Below are 20,588 nucleotides of genomic sequence, written 5' to 3'. Positions count from 1 at the left end.
AGATCTGAATCAAATCAATAAAGAAAATATATTCAAAGAAGTCAGTCTTTTGTCTCTCTTCATCCTGATTTCTTCCTTCCTTAAGGAAATTTTTTTAACATATTTATTGGAGTATAATTGCTTTACAATAGTGTATTAGTTTCTGCTTTATGACAAAGTAAATCAACTATATACACATATATCCCCATATCTCCTCCCTCTTGCGTCTCCCTCTCACCCTTCCTACCCCACCCCGCTAGGTGGTCACAAAGCACCGAGCTGATCTCCCTGTGCTATGTGGCTGCTTCCCACTAGCTAATAATAATAATTCTTTCATACTACATATCCTGTTTTACATTTGGTAGTGTATATATGTCCATGCCACTCTCTCACTTCATCCCAGCTTACCCTTCCCCCTCCCCGTGTCCTCAAGTCCATGCTCTACATCTGCATCTTTATTCCTGTCCTGCCCCTATGTTCTTCAGAACCGATTTTTTTTGTTTTTTGTTTTTAGATTCCATATATATGTGTTAGCATACAGTATTTGTTTCTCTCTTTCTAACTTACTTCACTCTGTATGACAGTCTCTAAGTCCATGCACCTCACCACAAATAACTCAGTTTCATTTCTTTGGTGGCTGAGTAATATTCCATTGTATACATGTGCCACATCTTTATCCATTCCTCTGTCGATGGACACTTAGGTTGCTTCCATGTCCTGGCTATTGTAAATAGAGCTGCAGTAAACACTGTGGTACATGACTCTTTTTGAATTATGGTTTTCTCAGGGTATATGCCCAGTAGTGGGATTGCTGGGTCGTATAGTAGTTCTATTTTTAGTTTTTTAACTGTTCTCCATAGTGGCTGTATCAATTTACATTCCCACCAACAGTACAAGAGGGTTCCCTTTTCTCCACACCCTCTACAGCATTTATTGTTTGTAGATTTTTTGATGATGGACATTCTGACCGGTGTAAGGTGATACCTCATTGTAGTTGTTGTTTTTTTCTTAATTTTTAAATTTTATTTTTTTATACAGCAGGTTCTTACTAGTCATCAGTTTTATACACATCAGTGTTTACATATCAATCCCAATCTCCCAATTCATCACACCACCACCACCCGCTTTCCCCCCTTGGTGTCCATACGTTTGTTCTCTACATCTGTGTCTCAGTTTCTGCCCTGCAAACCGGTTCATCTGTACCATTTTTCTAGGTTCCACATATATGCATTAATATACGATATTTGTTTTTCTCTTTCTGACTTACTTCACTCTGTATGACAGTCTCTGGATCCATCCATGGCTCAACAGATGACCCAATTTCGTTCCTTTTTATGGCTGAGTAATATTCCATTGTATATATGTACCACAACTTCTTTATCCATTCGTCTGTCGATGGGCACTTACGTTGCTTCCATGACCTGGCTATTGTAATTAGTGCTGCATTGAACATTGGGGTGCATGTGTCTTTGAATTATGGTTTTCTCTGGGTATATGCCCAGTAGTGGGATTGCTAGATCATATGGTAATTTTATTTTTAGTTTTTTAAGGAACCTCCATATTGTTCTCCATAGTGGCTGTATCAATTTACATTCCCACCAACAGTGCAAGAGGGTTCCCTTTTCTCCACACCCTCTCCAGCATTTATTGTTTGTAGATTTTTTGATGATGGCCATTCTAACTGGTGTGAGGTGGCACCTCATTGTAGTTTTGATTTGCATTTCTCTAATAATTAGTGATGTTGAGCAGCTTTTCATGTGCTTCTTGGCCATCTGTATGTCTTCCTTGGAGAAATGTCTATTTAGGTCTTCTGCCCATTTTTGGATTGGGTTGTTTGTTTTTTTAATATTGAGCTGCATGAGCTGTTTATATATTTTGGAGATTAATCCTTTGTCCGTTGATTCATTTGTAAATATTTTCTCCCATTCTGAGGGTTGTCATTTCGTCTTGTTTATGGTTTCCTTTGCTGTGCAAAAGCTTTGAAGTTTCATTAGGTCCCATTTGTTTATTTTTGTTTTTATTTCCATTATTCTAGGAGGTGGATCAAAAAAGATCTTGCTGTGATTTATGTCAAAGAGTGTTCTTCCAATGTTTTCCTCTAAGAGTTTTATAGTGTCTGGTCTTACATTTAGGTCTCTAATCCATTTTGAGTTTATTTTTGTGTATGGTGTTAGGGAGTGTTCTAATTTCATTCTTTTACATGTAGCTGTCCAGTTTTCCCAGCACCACTTATTGAAGAGGCTGTCTTTTCTCCACTGTATATCCTTGACTCCTTTGTCATAGATTAGTCGACCATAGGTGTGTGAGTTAATCTCTGGGCTTTCTATCTTGTTCCATTGATCTATATTTCTGTTTTTGTGCCAGTACCATATTGTCTTGATTACTGTTGCTTTATAGTATAGTCTGAAGTCAGGGACTCTGATTCGTTTTTTTTCCTCAAGACTGCTTTGGCTATTCGGGGTCTTTTGTGTCTCCATACAAATTTTAAGATTTTTTGTTCTAGTTCTGTAAAAAATGCCGTTGGTAATTTGATAGGGATTGCATTGAATCTGTAGATTGCTTTGGGTAGTATAGTCATTTTCACAATACTGATTCTTCCAATCCAAGAACATGGTATATCTCTCCACCTGTTGGTATCATCTTTAATTTCTTTCATCAGTGTCTTGTAGTTTTCTGCATACAGGTCTTTTGTCTCCCTAGGTAGGTTTATTCCTAGGTATTTTATTCTTTTTGTTGCAATGGTAAATGGGAGTGTTTCCTTAATTTCCCTTTCAGATTTTTCATCATTAGTGTATAGGAATGCAAGAGATCTCTGTGCATTAATTTTGTATCCTGCAACTTTACCAAATTCATTGATTAGCTCTAGTAGTTTTCTGGTGGCATCTTTAGGATTCTCTGTGTATACAGTATCATGTCATCTGCAGAGAGTGACAGTTTTACTTCTTTTCCAATTTGTATTCCTTTTATTTCTTTATCTTCTCTGATTGCCGTGGCTAGGACTTCCAAAACTATGTTGAAAAATAGTGGCGAGAGTGGACATCCTTGTCTTGTTCCTGATCTTAGAGGAAATGCTTTCAGTTTTTCACCATTGAGAATGATGTTTGCTATGGGTTTGTTGTATATGGCCTTTATCATGTTGAGGTAGGTTCCCTCTATGCCCACTTTCTGGAGAGTTTTTATCATAAATGGGTGCTGAATTTTGTCAAAAGCTTTTTCTGCATCTATTGAGATGATCATATGGTGTTTATTCTTCAGTTTGTTAATATGGTGTATCACATTGATTGATTTGCGTATATTGAAGAATCCTTGCATCCCTGGGATAAATCCCACTTGATCATGGTGTATGATCCTTTTAATGTGTTGTTGGATTCTGTTTGCTAGTATTTTATTGAGGATTTTTGCATCTATATTCATCAGTGATATTGGTCTGTAATTTTCTTTTTTTGTAGTATCTTTGTCTGGTTTTGGTATCAGGGTGAGGGTGGCCTCATAGAATGAGTTTGGGAGTGTTCCTTCCTCTGCAATTGTTTGGAAGAGTTTGAGAAGGGTGGGTGTTAGCTCTTCTCTAAATGTTTGATAGAATTCACCTGTGAAGCCATCTGGTCCTGGACTTTTGTTTGTTGGAAGATTTTTAATCACAGTTTCAATTTGATTACTTGTGATTGGTCTGTTCATATTTTCTATTTCTTCCTGGTTCAGTCTTGGAAGGTTATACCTTTCTAAGAATTTGTCCATTTCTTCCAGGTTATTCATTTTATTGGCATAGAGTTGCTTGTAACAGTCTCTTAGGATGCTTTGTATTTCTGCGGTGTCATAACTTCTCCTTTTTCATTTCTAATTTTATCGATTTGAGTCCTCTCCCTGTTTTTCTTGATGAGTCTGGCTAATGGTTTATCAATTTTGTTTATCTTCTCAAAGAACCAGCTTTTAGTTTTATTGATCTTTGCTATTGTTTTCTTTGTTTCTATTTCATTTATTTCTGCTCTGATCTGTATGATTTTTTTCCTTCTGCTAACTTTGGGGTTTTTTTGTTCTTCTTTCTCTAATTGCTTTACGTGTAAGATTAGGTCATTTATTTGAGATGTTTCTTGTTTCTTGAGGTAGGATTGTATTGCTATAAACTTCCCTCTTAGAACTGCTTTTGCTGCATCCCATAGGTTTTGGGTCATTGTGTTGTCATTGTCATTTGTTTGTAGGTATTTTTTGATTTCCTATTTGATTTCTTCAGCAATCTCTTGGTTATTTAGTAATGTATTGTTTAACCTCCATGTGTTTGTATTTTTTACAGATTTTTTTCCTGTAATTGATATCTAGTCTCATAGCGTTGTGGTCGGAAAAGATACTTGATATGATTTCAATTTTCTTAAATTTACCTAGGCTTGATTTATGACCCAAGATATGGTCTATCCTGGAGAATGTTCCATGAGCACTTGAGAAGAAAGTGTATTCTGTTGTTTTTGGATGGAATGTCTATAAATATCAATTAAGTCCATCTTGTTTAATGTATCATTTAAAGCTTGTGTTTCCTTATTTATTTTCATTTTGGATGATCTGTCCAATGGTGAAAGTGGGGTGTTAAAGTCCCGTACTATGATTGTGTTACTCTCGATTTCCCCTTTTATGGCTGTTAGCATTTGCCTTATGTATTGAGGTGCTCCTATGTTGGGTGCATAAATATTTACAATTATTGTATCTTCTTCTTGGATTGATCCCTTGATCATTATGTAGTGTCCTTCTTTGTCTCTTGTAATAGTCTATTTTAAAGTCTATTTTGTCTGCTATGAGAATTGCTACTCCAGCTTTCTTTTGATTTCCATTTGCATGGAATATCTTTTTCCATCCCCTCACTTTCAGTCTGTATGTGTTCCTAGGTCTGAAGTGGGTCTCTTGTAGACAGCATATATACAGGTCTTGTTTTTGTAACCATTCAGCCAGCCTATGTCTTTTGGTTGGAGCATTTAATCCATTTACATTTAAGGTAGTTATCGATATGTATGTTCCTATTACCATTTTCTTAATTGTTTTAGGTTTGTTTTTGTAGGTCTTTTACTCCTCCTGTGTTTCCTGCCTAGAGAAGTTCCTTTAGCATTTGTCGTAAAGCTGGTTTGGTGGTGCTGAATTCTCTTAGCTTTTGGTCTGTAAAGGTTTTCATTTCTCTGTCGAATCTGAATGAGATTCTTGCTGGGTAGAGTAATCTTGGTTGTAGGTTTTTCCCTTTCATCACTTTAAATATGTCCTGCCACTCCCTTCTGGCTTGCAGAGTTTCTGCTGAAAGATCAGCTGTTAAACTTATGGGGATTCCCTTCTATGTTATTTGTTGCTTTTCCCTTGCTGCTTTTAATATTTTTTCTTTGTATTTAATTTTTGATAGTTTGATTAATATGTGTCTTGCCATGTTTCTCCTTGGATTTATCCTGTATGGGACTCTCTATGCTTCCTGGACTTGACTATTTCCTTTCCCATATTAGGGAAGTTTTCAACTGTAATCTCTTCAAATATTTTCTCAGTCCCTTTCTTTTTCTCTTCTTCTTCTGGGACCCCTATAATTCAAATGTTGGTGTGTTTAATGTTGTCCCAGAGGTCTCTGAGACTGTCCCAATTCTTTTCATTCTTTTTTCTTTATTCTACTCTGCAGTAGTTATTTCCACTGTTTTATCTTCCAGGTCACTTATCCGTTCTTCTGCCTCAGTTATTCTGCTATTGATTCCTTCTAGAGAATTTTTAATTTCATTTATTGTGTTGTTCATCATTGTTTGTTTGCTCTTTAGTTCTTCTAGGTCCTTGTGAAACGTTTCTTGTATTTTCTCCATTCTGTTTCCAAGATTTTGGATCATCTTTACTATCATTACTCTGAATACCTTTTCAGGTAGACTGCCTAAGGAAATTTTTTTAATTAAATGGTTTATCCTTCCATTTTTTTTTAATCTTAAGAAGACATTTTTTTGCCATTCAAAAATATGTATGTGGGCTTCCCTGGTGGCGCAGTGGTTGAGAATCTGCCTGCTAATGCAGGGGACACGGGTTCGAGCCCTGGTCTGGGAAGATCCCACATGCCACGGAGCAGCTGGGCCCGTGAGCCACAATTGCTGAGCCTGCGCGTCTGGAGCCTGTGCCCCGCGATGGGAGGGGCCGCGATAGAGAAAGGCCCGCGCACCGCGATGAAGAGCGGTCCCCGCACCGCGATGAAGAGTGGCCCCCGCTTGCCGCAACTGGAGAAAGCCCTCGCACGAACCGAAGACCCAACACAGCCAAAAATAATAAATAAATAAATAAAAATAAATAAATAAGAAAATCCTTTGGAAAAAAAAAAAAATATGTATGTGTGTGTTTGTGTGTTTATATGCGCATACACACACACACACACACATATTTGTATCCCTCCATTCTTAGAAAATGGAAGCATACTATATTGTTCTGCATCTGGATTTCATCACCTGATGATTGTAGTATAGAGAGCGCTTCCTTGTTCTTTTCTTATCACTGTACACTTATTCCATTGTACTATAGTTTATTCCACCAGTTCCCTATTAATGGACGTTTGAGTTGTTTGCAGTCTCTTGCTGTTAAAAATAGTCCTACAAAGACGAATGTACTGCATAGGTCTTTCTGTATTTTTGCTGGTATCTATGGGAGTCAGAAAAGTGAGTTTGCCAGGTCAAAAGGTGTGGTAATCCTGCTAGATATAACAAATTCTCCTTTGTAGGGGTTATACAATTTTGCATTCCCACAAATGAGAGGGTCTGTTTCCTTCTCCACACTACTTTTCCCTGAGTATATTGTCAAGTTTTTGCACTCTTACTGGTGTTTCAATGAGAAATACAGTTTTAATTTACATTTCCCTTAGCATGGGCATCTTTTCATATTCAAAGCAATTTGTTTCTTTCTCTGTGAACTGTCCATTTTTTTAGCCTATTGTTCTATATAATAGTGGGTTTTTTCCTCTTTATTTCTAATTTTAGAGGCTCTCTATATGGAAAGATAGTAAATATAAATTGTAAAAATTTTTTATTGTCGTTTGTCTTTTTGCTTTGCTTATAGTGTTTTTTGCCATTCAAAAGTTTTAATTTTTATGTAGTCTTATTTGTTACCCCTTTCCCCTTCTTGCTTGTGGATATTTGAGTCATTTTTTGGTAATTCTTACCCGCTCCTTGGTTATAGCAGTTCACTCATCTTTTCTCTAGTAACTGTATGTTCTTACTTCCTTTCTTCTTTCTCTCTCTCTCTCTCTGCCTGTCTTTCTCTCTCTCTTTTCTTTCTGTGCATTTGTTCTGGTGTATGGTACGAAGTTTGGTTCCAATTTTCTTTTTCCATGTGTATATCCAGTTATACCAACATTACTCATTTAAAAGTCTATCTTTTCTCATTGATTTGAGCTGCTCTCTTTGTTTTGTTGTTGTTTAATGTACTTGTATATGTAATTGGGTCTTTCTGGATTTTCTGTTCTACTCCATTGGTCTGTATTCATGAGCCATTACAACATTGTTTTAATTGTATAATCCTTATAATATGTTTTAATATCTAGTAAGGTTAGCTTTCTTCGTTTTCATTTTGTGTTTTTCTAGCATTTTTTTTCTTGTTTTTCTTCCAAATAAACTTTATAATCAACTTGTCTTACTCTGATGAGAAAAACCTGATCGTATTTTTATTTGGACTGCATTAAATGTATAGATTAATTTAGGGCAAAACAGGTATTTTTGTGATGCTGAGTCTTTTCATCCAAGAAGATGCCTTTCCATTTGTTCAGTCCTACTTCTCTGTTTTCCAGGAATGTTTTATATAATTTTCCTCATATCTATTTTGGGTATATCTTGTAATTTTACATGTATGTATTTTATTTTTTGATATTGTGTTTATTATATCTTCTCTCTAGGTTTCATTTTGATCTGTGATGATTATTGAATTTTGTATGTTAATTTTATAACCTGTTACTTTACCAAGTCATTTCATTGTTCATTGTAATTTTGCCATTGATTAGTTTGGGTTGTCTAGATACATAATCGTATGAGATGAAAATTGAGAATTTTCAGAGCCTTTCCAAAGAATACAGAATTTTTCTAAGTTAACAACACATGGGCAGTGCAGGTGTGTTTCTGGAGATCACACTTAGCTGCTTAATGGTATATTGTAGATGTTCCAGTCTGTCATGTGCCATGATCTGTGTTAACTGTATCATTTGTTTAATAACAGGAGTTAGAAAGGCAGAAACATACGTGTAGTGTGCTACAGCATAAGATGGATGAACTTAAAGAAGGCCTCCGACAAAGAGATGAGCTTATTGAGGTATGTATATGAACTGTGGAAATACTTAATTTTGGAAAAAAATGCACTGAATTGGATGAGGGCATGTGTGTTGGGAGGGAAGGGAGTTAAAATGCCACAAACAAACTTGTCTCTTCACATTTGGCTGTACCCTAAAATCTTACAAACGTGAAACATGAAGGCAGGCTTAAAAAATTAATACTGTGAACCCTATAAATATTTCGCCTTTTAATAGCAAAAGCTTTTATAATTGTCTTTTATTCCTAAGCATATTGTTTCCTAAAGATATCTTAGGAAATGGGCAAAAGGAAACATTACAGAGTACCGTGATTCTTTGGAATGTAGTGAATGTTATATTTGGGGACATGATTCTTGGGGAATAAGAAGTTTGATCGTCGCTCAGGTAGGTGCATTTCTGAGATGGCTAAGTGAAAAGAAGAAATTGTGTCAAGACGCCTGGTAGCAGACAAAAGGTGAAGGTTGCCCGGGGCTGTGACTCAGGTTCCTGAGGTGGAGGAGCTCTGAGGGCCACAGCAACATCCTAGGAGGGAAGGAGTGTGGGACTCCAAGAAATCTTTGAAAGCATGTATCATCCTTTTGTGCCTGCCAGCTTGCATGCATCTCTGTTTTTCTTTAAATGTGGTTTTCCTCTTGAGATTGTCATTTTTTATAAATATGGGGTGAGGTTTGTTGGGAAGGGGTCATGCTCACTTTCTTGGTGAGGTTATCAAGCATGTCTAATGTTAACTTAGGGTTGATGCCGTGGTGATATCAGGAAGGCAGCTTTTTTTTTTTTTAAATAATCTATTTCTGATTCATTTTTTAAATTATTTTTTATTTTTTGGCTGCGTCAGGTCTTCACTGCGGCACACAGGCTCTTCGTTGTGGCGCGTGGGCTTCTCTCTAGTTGTGGCACATGGGTTTTCTCTCTCTAGTTGTGGCACGTGGGCTCCAGGGTGCGTGGGCTCAGTAGTTGTGGCACGTGGGCTTAGTTGCCACGGGCATGTGGGATCTTAGTATCCCGACCAGGGATCGAACCTGTGTCCCCTGCATTGGAAGGCGGATTCTTTACCACTGCACCACCAGGGAAGTCCCAGGAAGGCCAGCTCTTGACAACCCCGGAGATGCCACATGCATCACGCTCAACTCAGCCCTGTCCCTCGTCCTTCAGAACCACCCCCCCTCCCTCCCTCTTTTTCTCTTCCCCCATGGGCCTGCCTCACTTAATCTCTCCCCCTATAAATGACTTTAAAAACCATTTAATAGAAGGAAAGAAGTGACTCTTTTTGTGGATTTGTGTTACTTTTTTTGTCATTCTTGAGAATAATTGAATTGAACATAGCCTGCTGAAAGCAGATAGAATTTTTGAATTCTAAATGCAAACACAGATAACCCTTTGAAAATATCAGATTACATGTGAAGTTAGTTGTCTTAGTTTTTCCATATATGGCAAGAAGCATATTATCCAAACTCTGTATCCTGCTGGCAGTTAAAAATCACGTGAATTCTTCTCCCTTTTTGTCCTCTTTTGTGTGTGTCAATATGCCAGCCACTTGTTATTTCTTTTTCTAATTAAAATATGTACTTTTCCCCATATGATTTCCAAAGAATAATAAAACTACTTTGGGAGCTGCTTCTGAAATTCAGTAACGTATGTTAGAATTAGTTAAGTGTTCTAGTTTTTAGTTTGATGATTGCATTTAAGAGCTATTTTAATGCTTGATTTTTACAATTTGTCAGTATGGTTTCCAATTTAAAAGCCCAGGGTGCTGGGTGTACAAACTTTTAAAACCTTAGTTTTAAGTATTTTTTATGTTTAGAGTTAACATCCTTCAGATGTTAATATGCACATTTACTTATAACTGAAGAATCCTGACTATGCCAAAATAATGTTTTTTTGGTCTTTAGAATGGAGAACCACGTGGTAAAGTAGATGAGAAATGTATGAGTAGGGAAAGTGGAAGATGATAATTTACCAATAATGCATAAAAGAACCTGCTAAATATAAGAGAGTATAAATTGAGCATCAGTGCCTAGTCAGAAGAGTTAAGAATTGCTAAATGCTAAAAATCTAGTTTTTCTCAAAACTGATGTGAAATGTGTAATTTATGATGTCCTTGCTATCATAGATTCTGCTAACAGGAATTCAAAATGATTGAGCTATGTCCCTCTTGTAGTTTTTTAGTTCTTCTTAAAAAAATAGGGTTCAAAACTACTGCTTGTTGTCTGTGATAAGGATCATTTGTTCATAAGAAAATCCGAATTTCCCTCTCCAAAAGTGTAAGTTGGCCAGTGTTTGGGGGAAAGGCACTTATGAGAGGAAGAGTACATGTGTGGAGCTGGGTGTACACAGAAGCCCCAGCTGGCTTGCTGCCTCATAGCTGTGGTTGGAGCAGCTGCCCCCAGTCCCCTCGCTTGCTGTCATAGCGACACGGCGCCAAGACGCTGGATGTCATCTTTCCTTCTAAGACACTGGATGTCATCCTTCCTGTTGGTCACAGACTTTCTGCTTTTGTTAAGTTTCTTTATCAGCTTTATTTTTGTTCTGTTTTCCTCCCTCTAACCCTTTCCTCCTTTTCTTTCTGCTCTTTTATTACTTCTCTTCCCCTTTCCTCTGCAGGAGAATCAGCGTATGCAGCAGAGAATAGACACCATGACAAAAGAGGTGTTTGAACTCCAGGAGACACTGCTTTGGAAAGATAAAAACATTAGGGTATGAGATGAAATTGGGCTTTCGCACAAAGCTCATTGATGAGGAATAGACCAATGTAAATTTAACTTAGAGATTCCTAAAATTCTGTCCTTTGACTATCTTTAGAGCATTTATACAGAGTGAAATATGAATAAGCAGAAGACAGAAACTTCCATGGGAAAACCTGATCCTATGCCTGGAAAGAACTCTTCTCTCCAGCTGACTCTGGGCTTGTAAAACCTACAAGTAGGAACTTTCTAAGGAAGTTGTTCTTTATTTCCCCAGGATTTTTATGCAGAAACAGCCACAGGCATTTAATTCAAACTCTGTGGCTAATTTGATATCCTTACATTGTAAGAATTTGGATAAGAAGCAAGAGGATAGGGGGTGGGGGAAAAGTTATTAGCATCCCATAAATCTTTGGTGAATAAAATAGGAAGAGATTAAAATCATTTTAATTACGGAAGTGGATAGGAATGTAAGATTTGCTGGAGCTGCCAAACTATGATGTCACCTCTAATCATATCCTTGCAACTCCCCAAAGCAGGGGCCCAGATAAGGAAAAAGTCTTCAGTGCCTTTTTGCTAAGCCCTTCAGGTAGATTCCAAGGACACTGGAACTGAAAAAATCCCTGCCAGTTCATCCCCTGTGACCTTTTGACTGGCAGCCACCTACACCTCATGGCATATGACCTCTCTGTTCCACAGAGGCTTAACTTGTCAGGGAAGGGCAGCGTGGAGGGAAAAGAGAGAAGGAAACCCTTGGCCTGAAGACATAGTTAGGAAGCCTCCTTTCTACCTGAGGTTAGGTGGGGTAGGGAGAAGCTGGCCAAAATCCCTGAGAGCACCTATGGTGGACAGGCGTGGATGTGAAGCCCTCTGGATCACACCCTCCATAGTTAGGGGCATTCTGGTATCCAGGTCATTTCACACCTCCAAGGACCCTATCCTCTCAATAGACACTTGGGAAACAAAATTATTTGTTAAAGTGTGGTAGACCAAGAAGTTTTAAAGAAAGAAAGCTACCTTTTAGAGTTTCTGATGCTAAAATACCAAGTTCCTGAAATTCCATCTAAAGCTGGAAAAACCTTCTGAGGTATTAATTAACAACTCTGTTAAGAGTTTTGAATTGTGACTGTGAACTACTGATTCTGTTTGAATTTTTTACTTGGGCAATTTAAAATGAGATGTGAACAAGTGTATAGCACAAAGCAGGTAATTTGTAAAGTTAAGTTGAAATCTGGTCATGATTTAGAATGGGCTTTTAGGGTTTTACATAATTTTCTTTAGCACAGATCTGCAGGTCCATGATTTCTATTTTGTATACTTATCTTAGCATATTAAACTGATTATTTTGGACCAGCCATAGAAAACCCCCAAATCTTTCAGTCCAATAGCTATTCAAAATAAAACAAAAATTTTTTTCTACCCAAAAGATGTACTGATGGTTACAGTATAAATTATTTGACTTTCAAATTTTCTTGGTATTATTGAATGAATAAGTGGGTATCTTCTTTATATGTAGTATATAATAATGTGTTCATTTGGCTTTTTTTTTTTTTGGCGCCATTTTTCCAACAGCATTTGCTTACTTAGTGTCTGTGTCACTTTTTTTTTTTAATTTTTGAATTTTATTTTATTTATTTTTTTATACAGCAGGTTCTTATTACTCATCAATTTTATACACAACAGTGTATACATGTCAATTCCAATCGCCCAATTCATCACACCCCCACCCCCACCCCCCCGCTTTCCCCCCTTGGTGTCCATACGTTTGTTCTCTACATCTGTGTCTCAATTTCTGCCCTGCAAACCGGTTCATCTGTACCATTTTTCTAGGTTCCACATATATGCATTAATATACGATATTTGTTTTTCTCTTTCTGACTTACTTCACTCTGTATGACAGTCTCTAGATCCATCCACGTCTCTACAAATGACCCAATTTCGTTCCTTTTTATGGCTGAGTAGTATTCCATTGTATATATGTACCACATCTTCTTTATCCATTCGTCTGTCAATGGGCACTTACGTTGCTTCCATGACCTGGCTATTGTAATTAGTGCTGCATTGAACATAGGGGTGCATGTGTCTTTTTGAATTATGGTTTTCTCTGGGTATATGCCCAGTAGTGGGATTGCTAGATCATATGGTAATTTTATTTTTAGTTTTTTAAGGAACCTCCATGCTGTTCTCCATAGTGGCTGTATCAATTTACATTCCCACCAACAGTGCAAGAGGGTTCCCTTTTCTCCACACCCTCTCCAGCATTTGTTGTTTGTAGATTTTCTGATGATGCCCATTCTAACTGGTGTGAGGTGATACCTCATTGTACTTTTGATTTGCATTTCTCTAATAATTAGTGCTGTTGAGCATCTTTTCATGTGCTTCTTGGCCATCTGTATGTCTTCTTTGGAGAAATGTCTATTTAGGTCTTCTGCCCATTTTTGGATTGGGTTGTTTGTTTCTTTAATATTGAGCTGCATGAGCTGTTTATATATTTTGGAGATTAATCCTTTGTCCGTTGATTCGTTGCAAATATTTTCTCCCATTCTGAGGGTTGTCATTTCGTCTTGTTTATGGTTTCCTTTGCTGTGCAAAAGCTTTGAAGTTTCATTAGGTCCCATTTGTTTATTTCTGTTTTTATTTCCATTACTCTAGGAGGTGGATCAAAAAAGATCTTGCTGTGGTTTATGTCAAAGAGTGTTCTTCCTATGTTTTCCTCTAAGAGTTTTATAGTGTCTGGTCTTACATTTAGGTCTCTAATCCATTTTGAGTTTATTTTTGTGTATGGTGTTAGGGAGTGTTCTAATTTCATTCTTTTACATGTAGCTGTCCAGTTTTCCCAGCACCACTTATTGAAGAGGCTGTCTTTTCTCCACTGTATATCCTTGACTCCTTTGTCATAGATTAGTTGACCATAGGTGCGTGGGTTTATCTTTGGGCTTTTTATCTTGTTCCGTTGATCTATGTTTCTGTTTTTGTGCCAGTACCATATTTTCTTGATTACTGTAGCTTTAGAGTATAGTCTGAAGTCAGGGAGTCTGATTTCTCCAGCTCTGTTTTTTTCCCTCAAGACTGCTTTGGCTATTCGGGGTCTTTTGTGTCTCCATACAAATTTTAAGATTTTTTGTTCTAGTTCCGTAAAAAATGCCATTGGTAATTTGATAGGGATTGCATTGAATCTGTAGATTGCTTTGGGTAGCATAGTCATTTTCACAATATTGATTCTTCCAATCCAAGAACATGGTATATCTCTCCATCTGTTGGTATCATCTTTAATTTCTTTCATCAGTGTCTTATAGTTTTCTGCATACAGGTCTTTTGTCTCCCTAGGTAGGTTTATTCCTAGGTATTTTATTCTTTTTGTTGCAATGGTAAATGGGAGTGTTTCCTTAATTTCCCTTTCAGATTTTTCATCATTAGTCTATAGGAATGCAAGAGATTTCTGTGCATTAATTTTGTATCCTGCAACTTTACCAAATTCATTGATTAGCTCTAGTAGTTTTCTAGTGTCATCTTTAGGATTCTCTATTTATAGTATCATGTCATCTGCAAACAGTGACAGTTTTACTTCTTCTTTTCCAATTTGGATTCCTTTTATTTCTTTATCTTCTCTGATTGCCGTGGCTAGGACTTCCAAAACTATGTTGAATAATGGTGGCGAGAGTGGACATCCTTGTCTTGTTCCTTATCTTAGAGGAAATGGTTTCAGTTTTTCACCATTGAGAATGATGTTTGCTGTGGGTTTGTCGTATATGGCCTTTATCATGTTGAGGTAGCTTCCCTCTATGCCCACTTTCTGGAGAGGTTTTATCATAAATGGGTGTTGAATTTTGTCAAAAGCTTTTTCTGCATCTATTGAGATGATCGTATGGTTTTTATTCTTCATTTTGTTAATATGGTGTATCACATTGATTGATTTGCATATATTGAAGAATCCTTGCATCCCTGGGATAAATCCCACTTGATCATGGTGTATGATCCTTTTAATGTGTTGTTGGATTCTGTTTGCTAGTATTTTGTTGAGGATTTTTGCATCTATATTCATCAGTGATATTGGTCTGTAATTTTCTTTTTTTGTAGTATCTTTGTCTGGTTTTGGTATCAGGGTGAGGGTGGCCTCATAGAATGAGTTTGGGAGTGTTCCTTCCTCTGCAATTGTTTGGAAGAGTTTGAGAAGGGTGGGTGTTAGCTCTTCTCTAAATGTTTGATAGAATTCACCTGTGAAGCCTTCTGGTCCTGGACTTTTGTTTGTTGGAAGATTTTTAATCACAGTTTCAATTTCATTACTTGTGATTGGTCTGTTCATATTTTCTATTTCTTCCTGGTTCAGTCTTGGAAGGTTATACCTTTCTAAGAATTTGTCCATTTCTTCCAGGCTGTCCATTTTATTGGCATAGAGTTGCTTGCAGTAGTCTCTTAGGATGCTTTGTATTTCTGTGGTGTCATAACTTCTCCTTTTTCATTTCTAATTTTATTGATTTGAGTCCTCTCCCTCTTTTTCTTGATGAGTCTGGCTAATGGTTTATCAATTTTGTTTATCTTCTCAAAGAACCAGCTTTTAGTTTTATTGATCTTTGCTATTGTTTTCTTTGTTTCTATTTCATTTATTTCTGCTCTCATCTTTATGATTTCTTTCCTTCTGCTAACTTTGGGGTTTTTTTGTTCTTCTTTCTCTAATTGCTTTAGGTGTAAGGTTAGGTCGTTTGAGATTTTTCTTGTTTCTTGAGGTAGGATTGTATAGCTATAAACTTCCCTCTTAGAACTGCTTTTGCTGCATCCCATAGGTTTTGGGTCATCATGTTTTCATTGTCATTTGTCTCTAGGTATTTTTGGATTTCCTCTTTGATTTCTTCAGTGATCTCTTGGTTATTTAGTAACGTATTGTTTAGCCTCCATGTGTTTGTGTTTTTTAGGTTTTTTTCCCTGTAATTCATTTCTAATCTCATAGTGTTGTGGTCAGAAAAGATGCTTGATATGATTTCAATTTTCTTAAATTTACTGAGGCTTGAATTGTAACCCAAGATGTGATCTATCCTGGAGAATGGTCCGTGCACACTTGAGTAGAAAGTGTAATCTGCTGTTTTTGGATGGAATATCTTATAAATATCAGTTAAATCTATCTGGTCTATTGTGTCATTTAAAGCTTCTGTTTCCTTATTTATTTTCATTTTGGATGATCTGTCCATTGGTGTAAGTGAGGTGTTAAAGTCCCCCACTATTATTGTGTTACTGTCGATTTCCTCTTTTATAGCTGTTAGCAGTTGCCTTATGTATTGAGGTGCTCCTATGTTGGGTGCATATATATTTATAATTGTTATATCTTCTTCATGGATTGATCCCTTGATCATTATGTAGTGTCCTTCCTTGTCTCTTGTAACATTCTTTATTTTAAAGTCTATTTTATCTGATATGAGTATTGCTACTCCAGCTTTCTTTTGATTTCTATTTACATGGAATATCTTTTTCCATCCCCTCACTTTCAGTCTGTATGTATCCCTAGGTCTGAAGTAGGTCTCTTGTAGACAGCATATATATGGGTCTTGTTTTTGTATCCATTCAGCAAGCCTGTGTCTTTTGGTTGGAGCATTTAATCCATTCACGTTTAAGGTAATTATCAATATGTATGTTTCTTTGACCATTTTCTTAATTGTTTTGGGTTTGTTTTCATAGGTCCTTTTCTTCTCTTGTGTTTCCCACTTAGAGAAGCTCCTTTAGCATTTGTTGTAGAGCTGGTTTGGTGGTGCTGAAATTCTCTTAGCTTTTGCTTGTCTGTAAAGCTTTTGATTTCTCCATCGAATCTGAATGAGATCCTTGCCGGGTAGAGTAATCTTGGTTGTAGGTTCTTCCCTTTCATCACCTTATCATGCCACTCCCTTCTGGCTTGTAGAGTTTCTGCTGAGAAATCAGCTGTTAACCTTATGGGAGTTCCCTTGTATGTTATTTGTCATTTTTCCCTTGCTGATTTTAATAATTTTTCTTTGTCTTTAATTCTTGCCAATTTGATTGCTATGTGTCTCAGCATGTTTCTCCTTGGTTTTATCCTGTATGGGACTCTCTGCACTTCCTGGACTTGGGTGGCTGTTTCCTTTCCCATGTTAGGGAAGTTTTCGACTATAATCTCTTCAAATATTTTCTCAGGTCCTTTCTCTCTCTCTTCTCCTTCTGGGACCCCTATAATGAGAATGTTGTTGCATTTAATGTTGTCCCAGAGGTCTCTTAGGCTGTCTTCATTTCTTTTCATTCTTTTTTCTTTATTCTGTTCTGCAGCAGTGAATTCCACCATTCTGTCTTCCACGTCACTTATCCATTCTTCTGCCTCAGTTATTCTGCTATTGATGCCTTCTAGTGTAGTTTTCATTTCAGTTATTGTATTGCTTATCTCTGTTTGTTTGTCCTTTAATCCTTCTAGGTCTTTGTTAAACATTTCTTGCATCTTCTCGATCTTTGCCTCCACTCTTTTTCCGAGGTCCTGGATCATCTTCACTATCATTATTCTGAATTCTTTTTCTGGAAAGTTGCCTATCTCCACTTCATTTAGTTGTTTTTCTGGGGTTTTATCTTGTTCCTTCATCTGGTACATAGCCCTCTGCCTTTCCATCTTGTCTCTCTTTCTCTGAATGTGGTTTTTGTTCCATAGGCTGCAGTATTGTAGTTCTTGCTTCTGCTGTCTGCCCTCTGGTGGATGAGGCTATCTACTTGGCTTTTTTTAATTAAACTTTTTAAAAATGTTTGAGATCATTGTAGATTCATATGCAATTGTAAGAAATAATACAGACATCTTGTATGCCCTTTATCCAGTTTTCCCAAAATGTTAACATCTTGTAAAACTATAGTACAACCAGTGTATTGACCTTGATATAATCAAGATGCAGAACCTTTTTGTCACCATAAGGGGTCCCTCCTGTTGCCCTTTTATAGCCATATCTACTGCCTCCCCTTCACCATCCCACGTGCTGGCAACTGCTAATCTGTTCTCCATTGCTATAATTTTGTCATCTTAAGAATGTTATATAAATGGGATTGTACGGTATGCAGCCCTTTGGAATTACATTTTTTCACTCAGAATAATTCCCCTTAAGATTCATCCAAGTTGTTTCATGCATCAGTAGTTTGTCCCTCCTTTGACTTAAAAAAATGTTTTTTTAATTGTGGTAAAGTACAAAAAATTAACAGAAAATTGACCATTTAAATTTAAGTGTAGAGTTTGGTGGTATTAAGTCCATTGACATCATTGTGCTACGTCGCCATCATCCATCCATAGAACCCTTTGCATCTTGCAGAACTGAAACTGCCCATTAAATAGCAACTCCCCAGTTCCTCCTCCTCCAGCCGCTGGCAGCCACCCTTCCACTTTCTGTTTCTATGAATTTGACTACTCTCGGTACCTCATAAAGTGGAATCCTATAGTATTTGTCTTTTTGTGACTAGCTTATTTCACTTAGCATATATCCTCAGGGTTCAGACATGTTGTAGCATGTGTCAGAAGTCCTTCCTTTTTAAGAATGAGTAATATTCCAATGTATGCTTGTACCACATTTTGTTTATCCGTTCATCTGGACACTTGGTTGCTTCCACCTTTTTGCTATTGTGAGTAATGCTGCCGTGAACATGAGTTTGCAAAACTCTCTTGGTGATTTCTTTTGAGTATGTACCCAGGAGGGGAATTGCTACATTATATGGTAATTCTATGTTTAATTTTTTGAAGAACAGCCATACCGTGTTCCATAGCAGCTGCACCATTTTATCTTTCCACCAGCACTGTACAAGGTTTCAAGTTTCTCTACATCGTTGACAACATTTGTTTTCTCTTTTTTTCTTTCTTTCTTTTTTTTTTTTTGATAGTAGCCATCAAATGTGTGTGAGGTGGTCCTCCCTTGACTTTTAAAAGACACATTTTTAAATATGATCTGTGACTACCTATCATTTGTCTCTAGCTTCATTGTCAAGATTTAAATTTAGTAACTCCATGAAGGAACATGGCCATTATTCTCATATTAAAGTTCAGTTTTCTTTAGTTCTCTCATTGATCCTAGTGGTCGTACCTCTAGCACCAGTGTAGTTCTGAGCACCCAGTGGTCATGTGTATAATCAGTACATATGAAGGGCTTGTGTATCCCTATAGCCCAGCATAAGGCTCACTCCCATTCTGACTAAAGATATTTGTGCCTGTATATAATTATAACCTGTTGTGCAAAAGTTCAGCCTTTCAGGCTTCTTGACACTAGAATTTGAGGTTAGGTCAGGGGTAAAGAATTATTTAGATCTCCACAAGCATGTACTTTTTACCCTAAAAAAAAATCTGTAGGAACAATTATGGAATACAAACACAAGGGTAGTGATTATATGGTCAGGTAATACAGAGGATTTCAGATCCAGTGTGAATACATTTGGTCCAATTATAAGGTACTTTAGTAGTCTTCAAACTTTGTGGTGAAATGGAAGGATTTGCAGGATGTATTTTATTTTCCCATCCATAATTATGGGAAGATGAAATTTAAAAGTCCAAAAGTAAAGATAAAATCTGCTATAAGATTGGGAAGAGGAACAAATGGCATGTACTAGCATTTGGTAGAATTCTGAGTTTCAAATTGGTCTGTTCCTAACGGGTCTTTTATCTCCAGTGGTGTTTCTACAGAGCATGTTGTGACAGTGGTTGCTGACCCAGTTACGTGTGGTGACGCATGGCACGACTATGTACACAGATACCATAACCCAAAATAGCCAACGCAGCAGAGATGAGAGTGGCTGTCAGTAGATGGGAGAGTATTGCTTGGGCTTTGTTGTCCTAATGTTACACTTGCTAGTAATGTAATGGAGTGTTAATATTAGCTTGGAGTGGTAGAGTAAATGCCTTATGGTGCTAGAAACGCAGATTGTTAACTTACACACAGACTCTAGACACATAGTATGAATGTAAATTGTTGAAAGGAAGTTAGATGTTCATGTTGCAGTTTGGGCAGGTAAGGAATAGGACTTGCCCTGTGAACTACTTTTCCAGTACTATCTGGGATGATAGTAAGGGAACATAATTGTGGTCTTCATGGGGCGCCGATAGATAAAGAGTATGCAAGGGCTTTGGAACCAAAAAGAACTGGATTCATTTGCTGGCTTTACCAGTTACTGTGACTTTGGGTAAAAACGTAGCCTCTCTGAACCTCAGTTTTCTGATCTGTGAAATGGGCATAAGGAAAGTACAGGGTATATAAGGGAGAAATTAAATTAAAAATATATGAGAGAAATTATATGTATATTTAACACCTGGAGCTACACAAATGGCAGTTGCTATCATCCAGTATTTACTTATTGGTTGGAAAATAGGATTATAATGATTTAAAAAGTTGTCCAGCTATTCAGCAGTCAGTAACTAAGCAGTTAGCCCACTTCTAAACTGTAAACCAAGACGAAAGTTACCCGTTGTAGTTTAACTTCTTGGATTAATGGGAATGCTGGTAGAAAACATTAAATATAGGAACAAATGTGCAGAGAAAGGCTTTTTCAAATAGCCCAGCTGTCAGATACCTGCACAGACTGCTTATCCTGGGTGGGTTCTGAAGTATGGGGTATTTTATTACATAGAGTAACAATATGTCATTGTTGACCAAACGTGTGTTCCTGCTTCTGCATCGCTGTCCTGAGCTCTGACAGTGTGAGAT

General features: G+C 37.1%; 1 protein-coding gene across 20 annotated transcripts in view; it reads left to right on the top strand.

Annotated features, from left to right (window-relative positions):
- LRRFIP2 (LRR binding FLII interacting protein 2) overlaps positions 1–20,588 on the top strand; it is a 124,028-nt gene that overhangs the window by 90,228 nt on the left and 13,212 nt on the right. For 16 of the 20 annotated variants that reach the window (XM_057554804.1, XM_057554801.1, XM_057554798.1 and 13 more), the window contains 2 exons: positions 8,167–8,259; positions 10,859–10,951. In XM_057554804.1, coding sequence (XP_057410787.1) covers positions 8,167–8,259; positions 10,859–10,951 — 186 coding nt within the window. The remainder of the gene's footprint in view (positions 1–8,166; positions 8,260–10,858; positions 10,952–20,588) is intronic. The other 4 variants (XM_057554808.1, XM_057554807.1, XM_057554816.1 and 1 more) reach the window with 1 other exon arrangement.

The sequence above is a fragment of the Balaenoptera acutorostrata genome, chromosome 10 (assembly GCF_949987535.1).
Source record: "Balaenoptera acutorostrata chromosome 10, mBalAcu1.1, whole genome shotgun sequence".
In the NCBI taxonomy this organism is placed as follows: Eukaryota; Metazoa; Chordata; class Mammalia; order Artiodactyla; family Balaenopteridae; genus Balaenoptera; species Balaenoptera acutorostrata.
The sequence above is the reverse complement of the archived record's forward strand: the minus strand, read 5'-3'. Positions and strand labels throughout refer to the sequence as shown.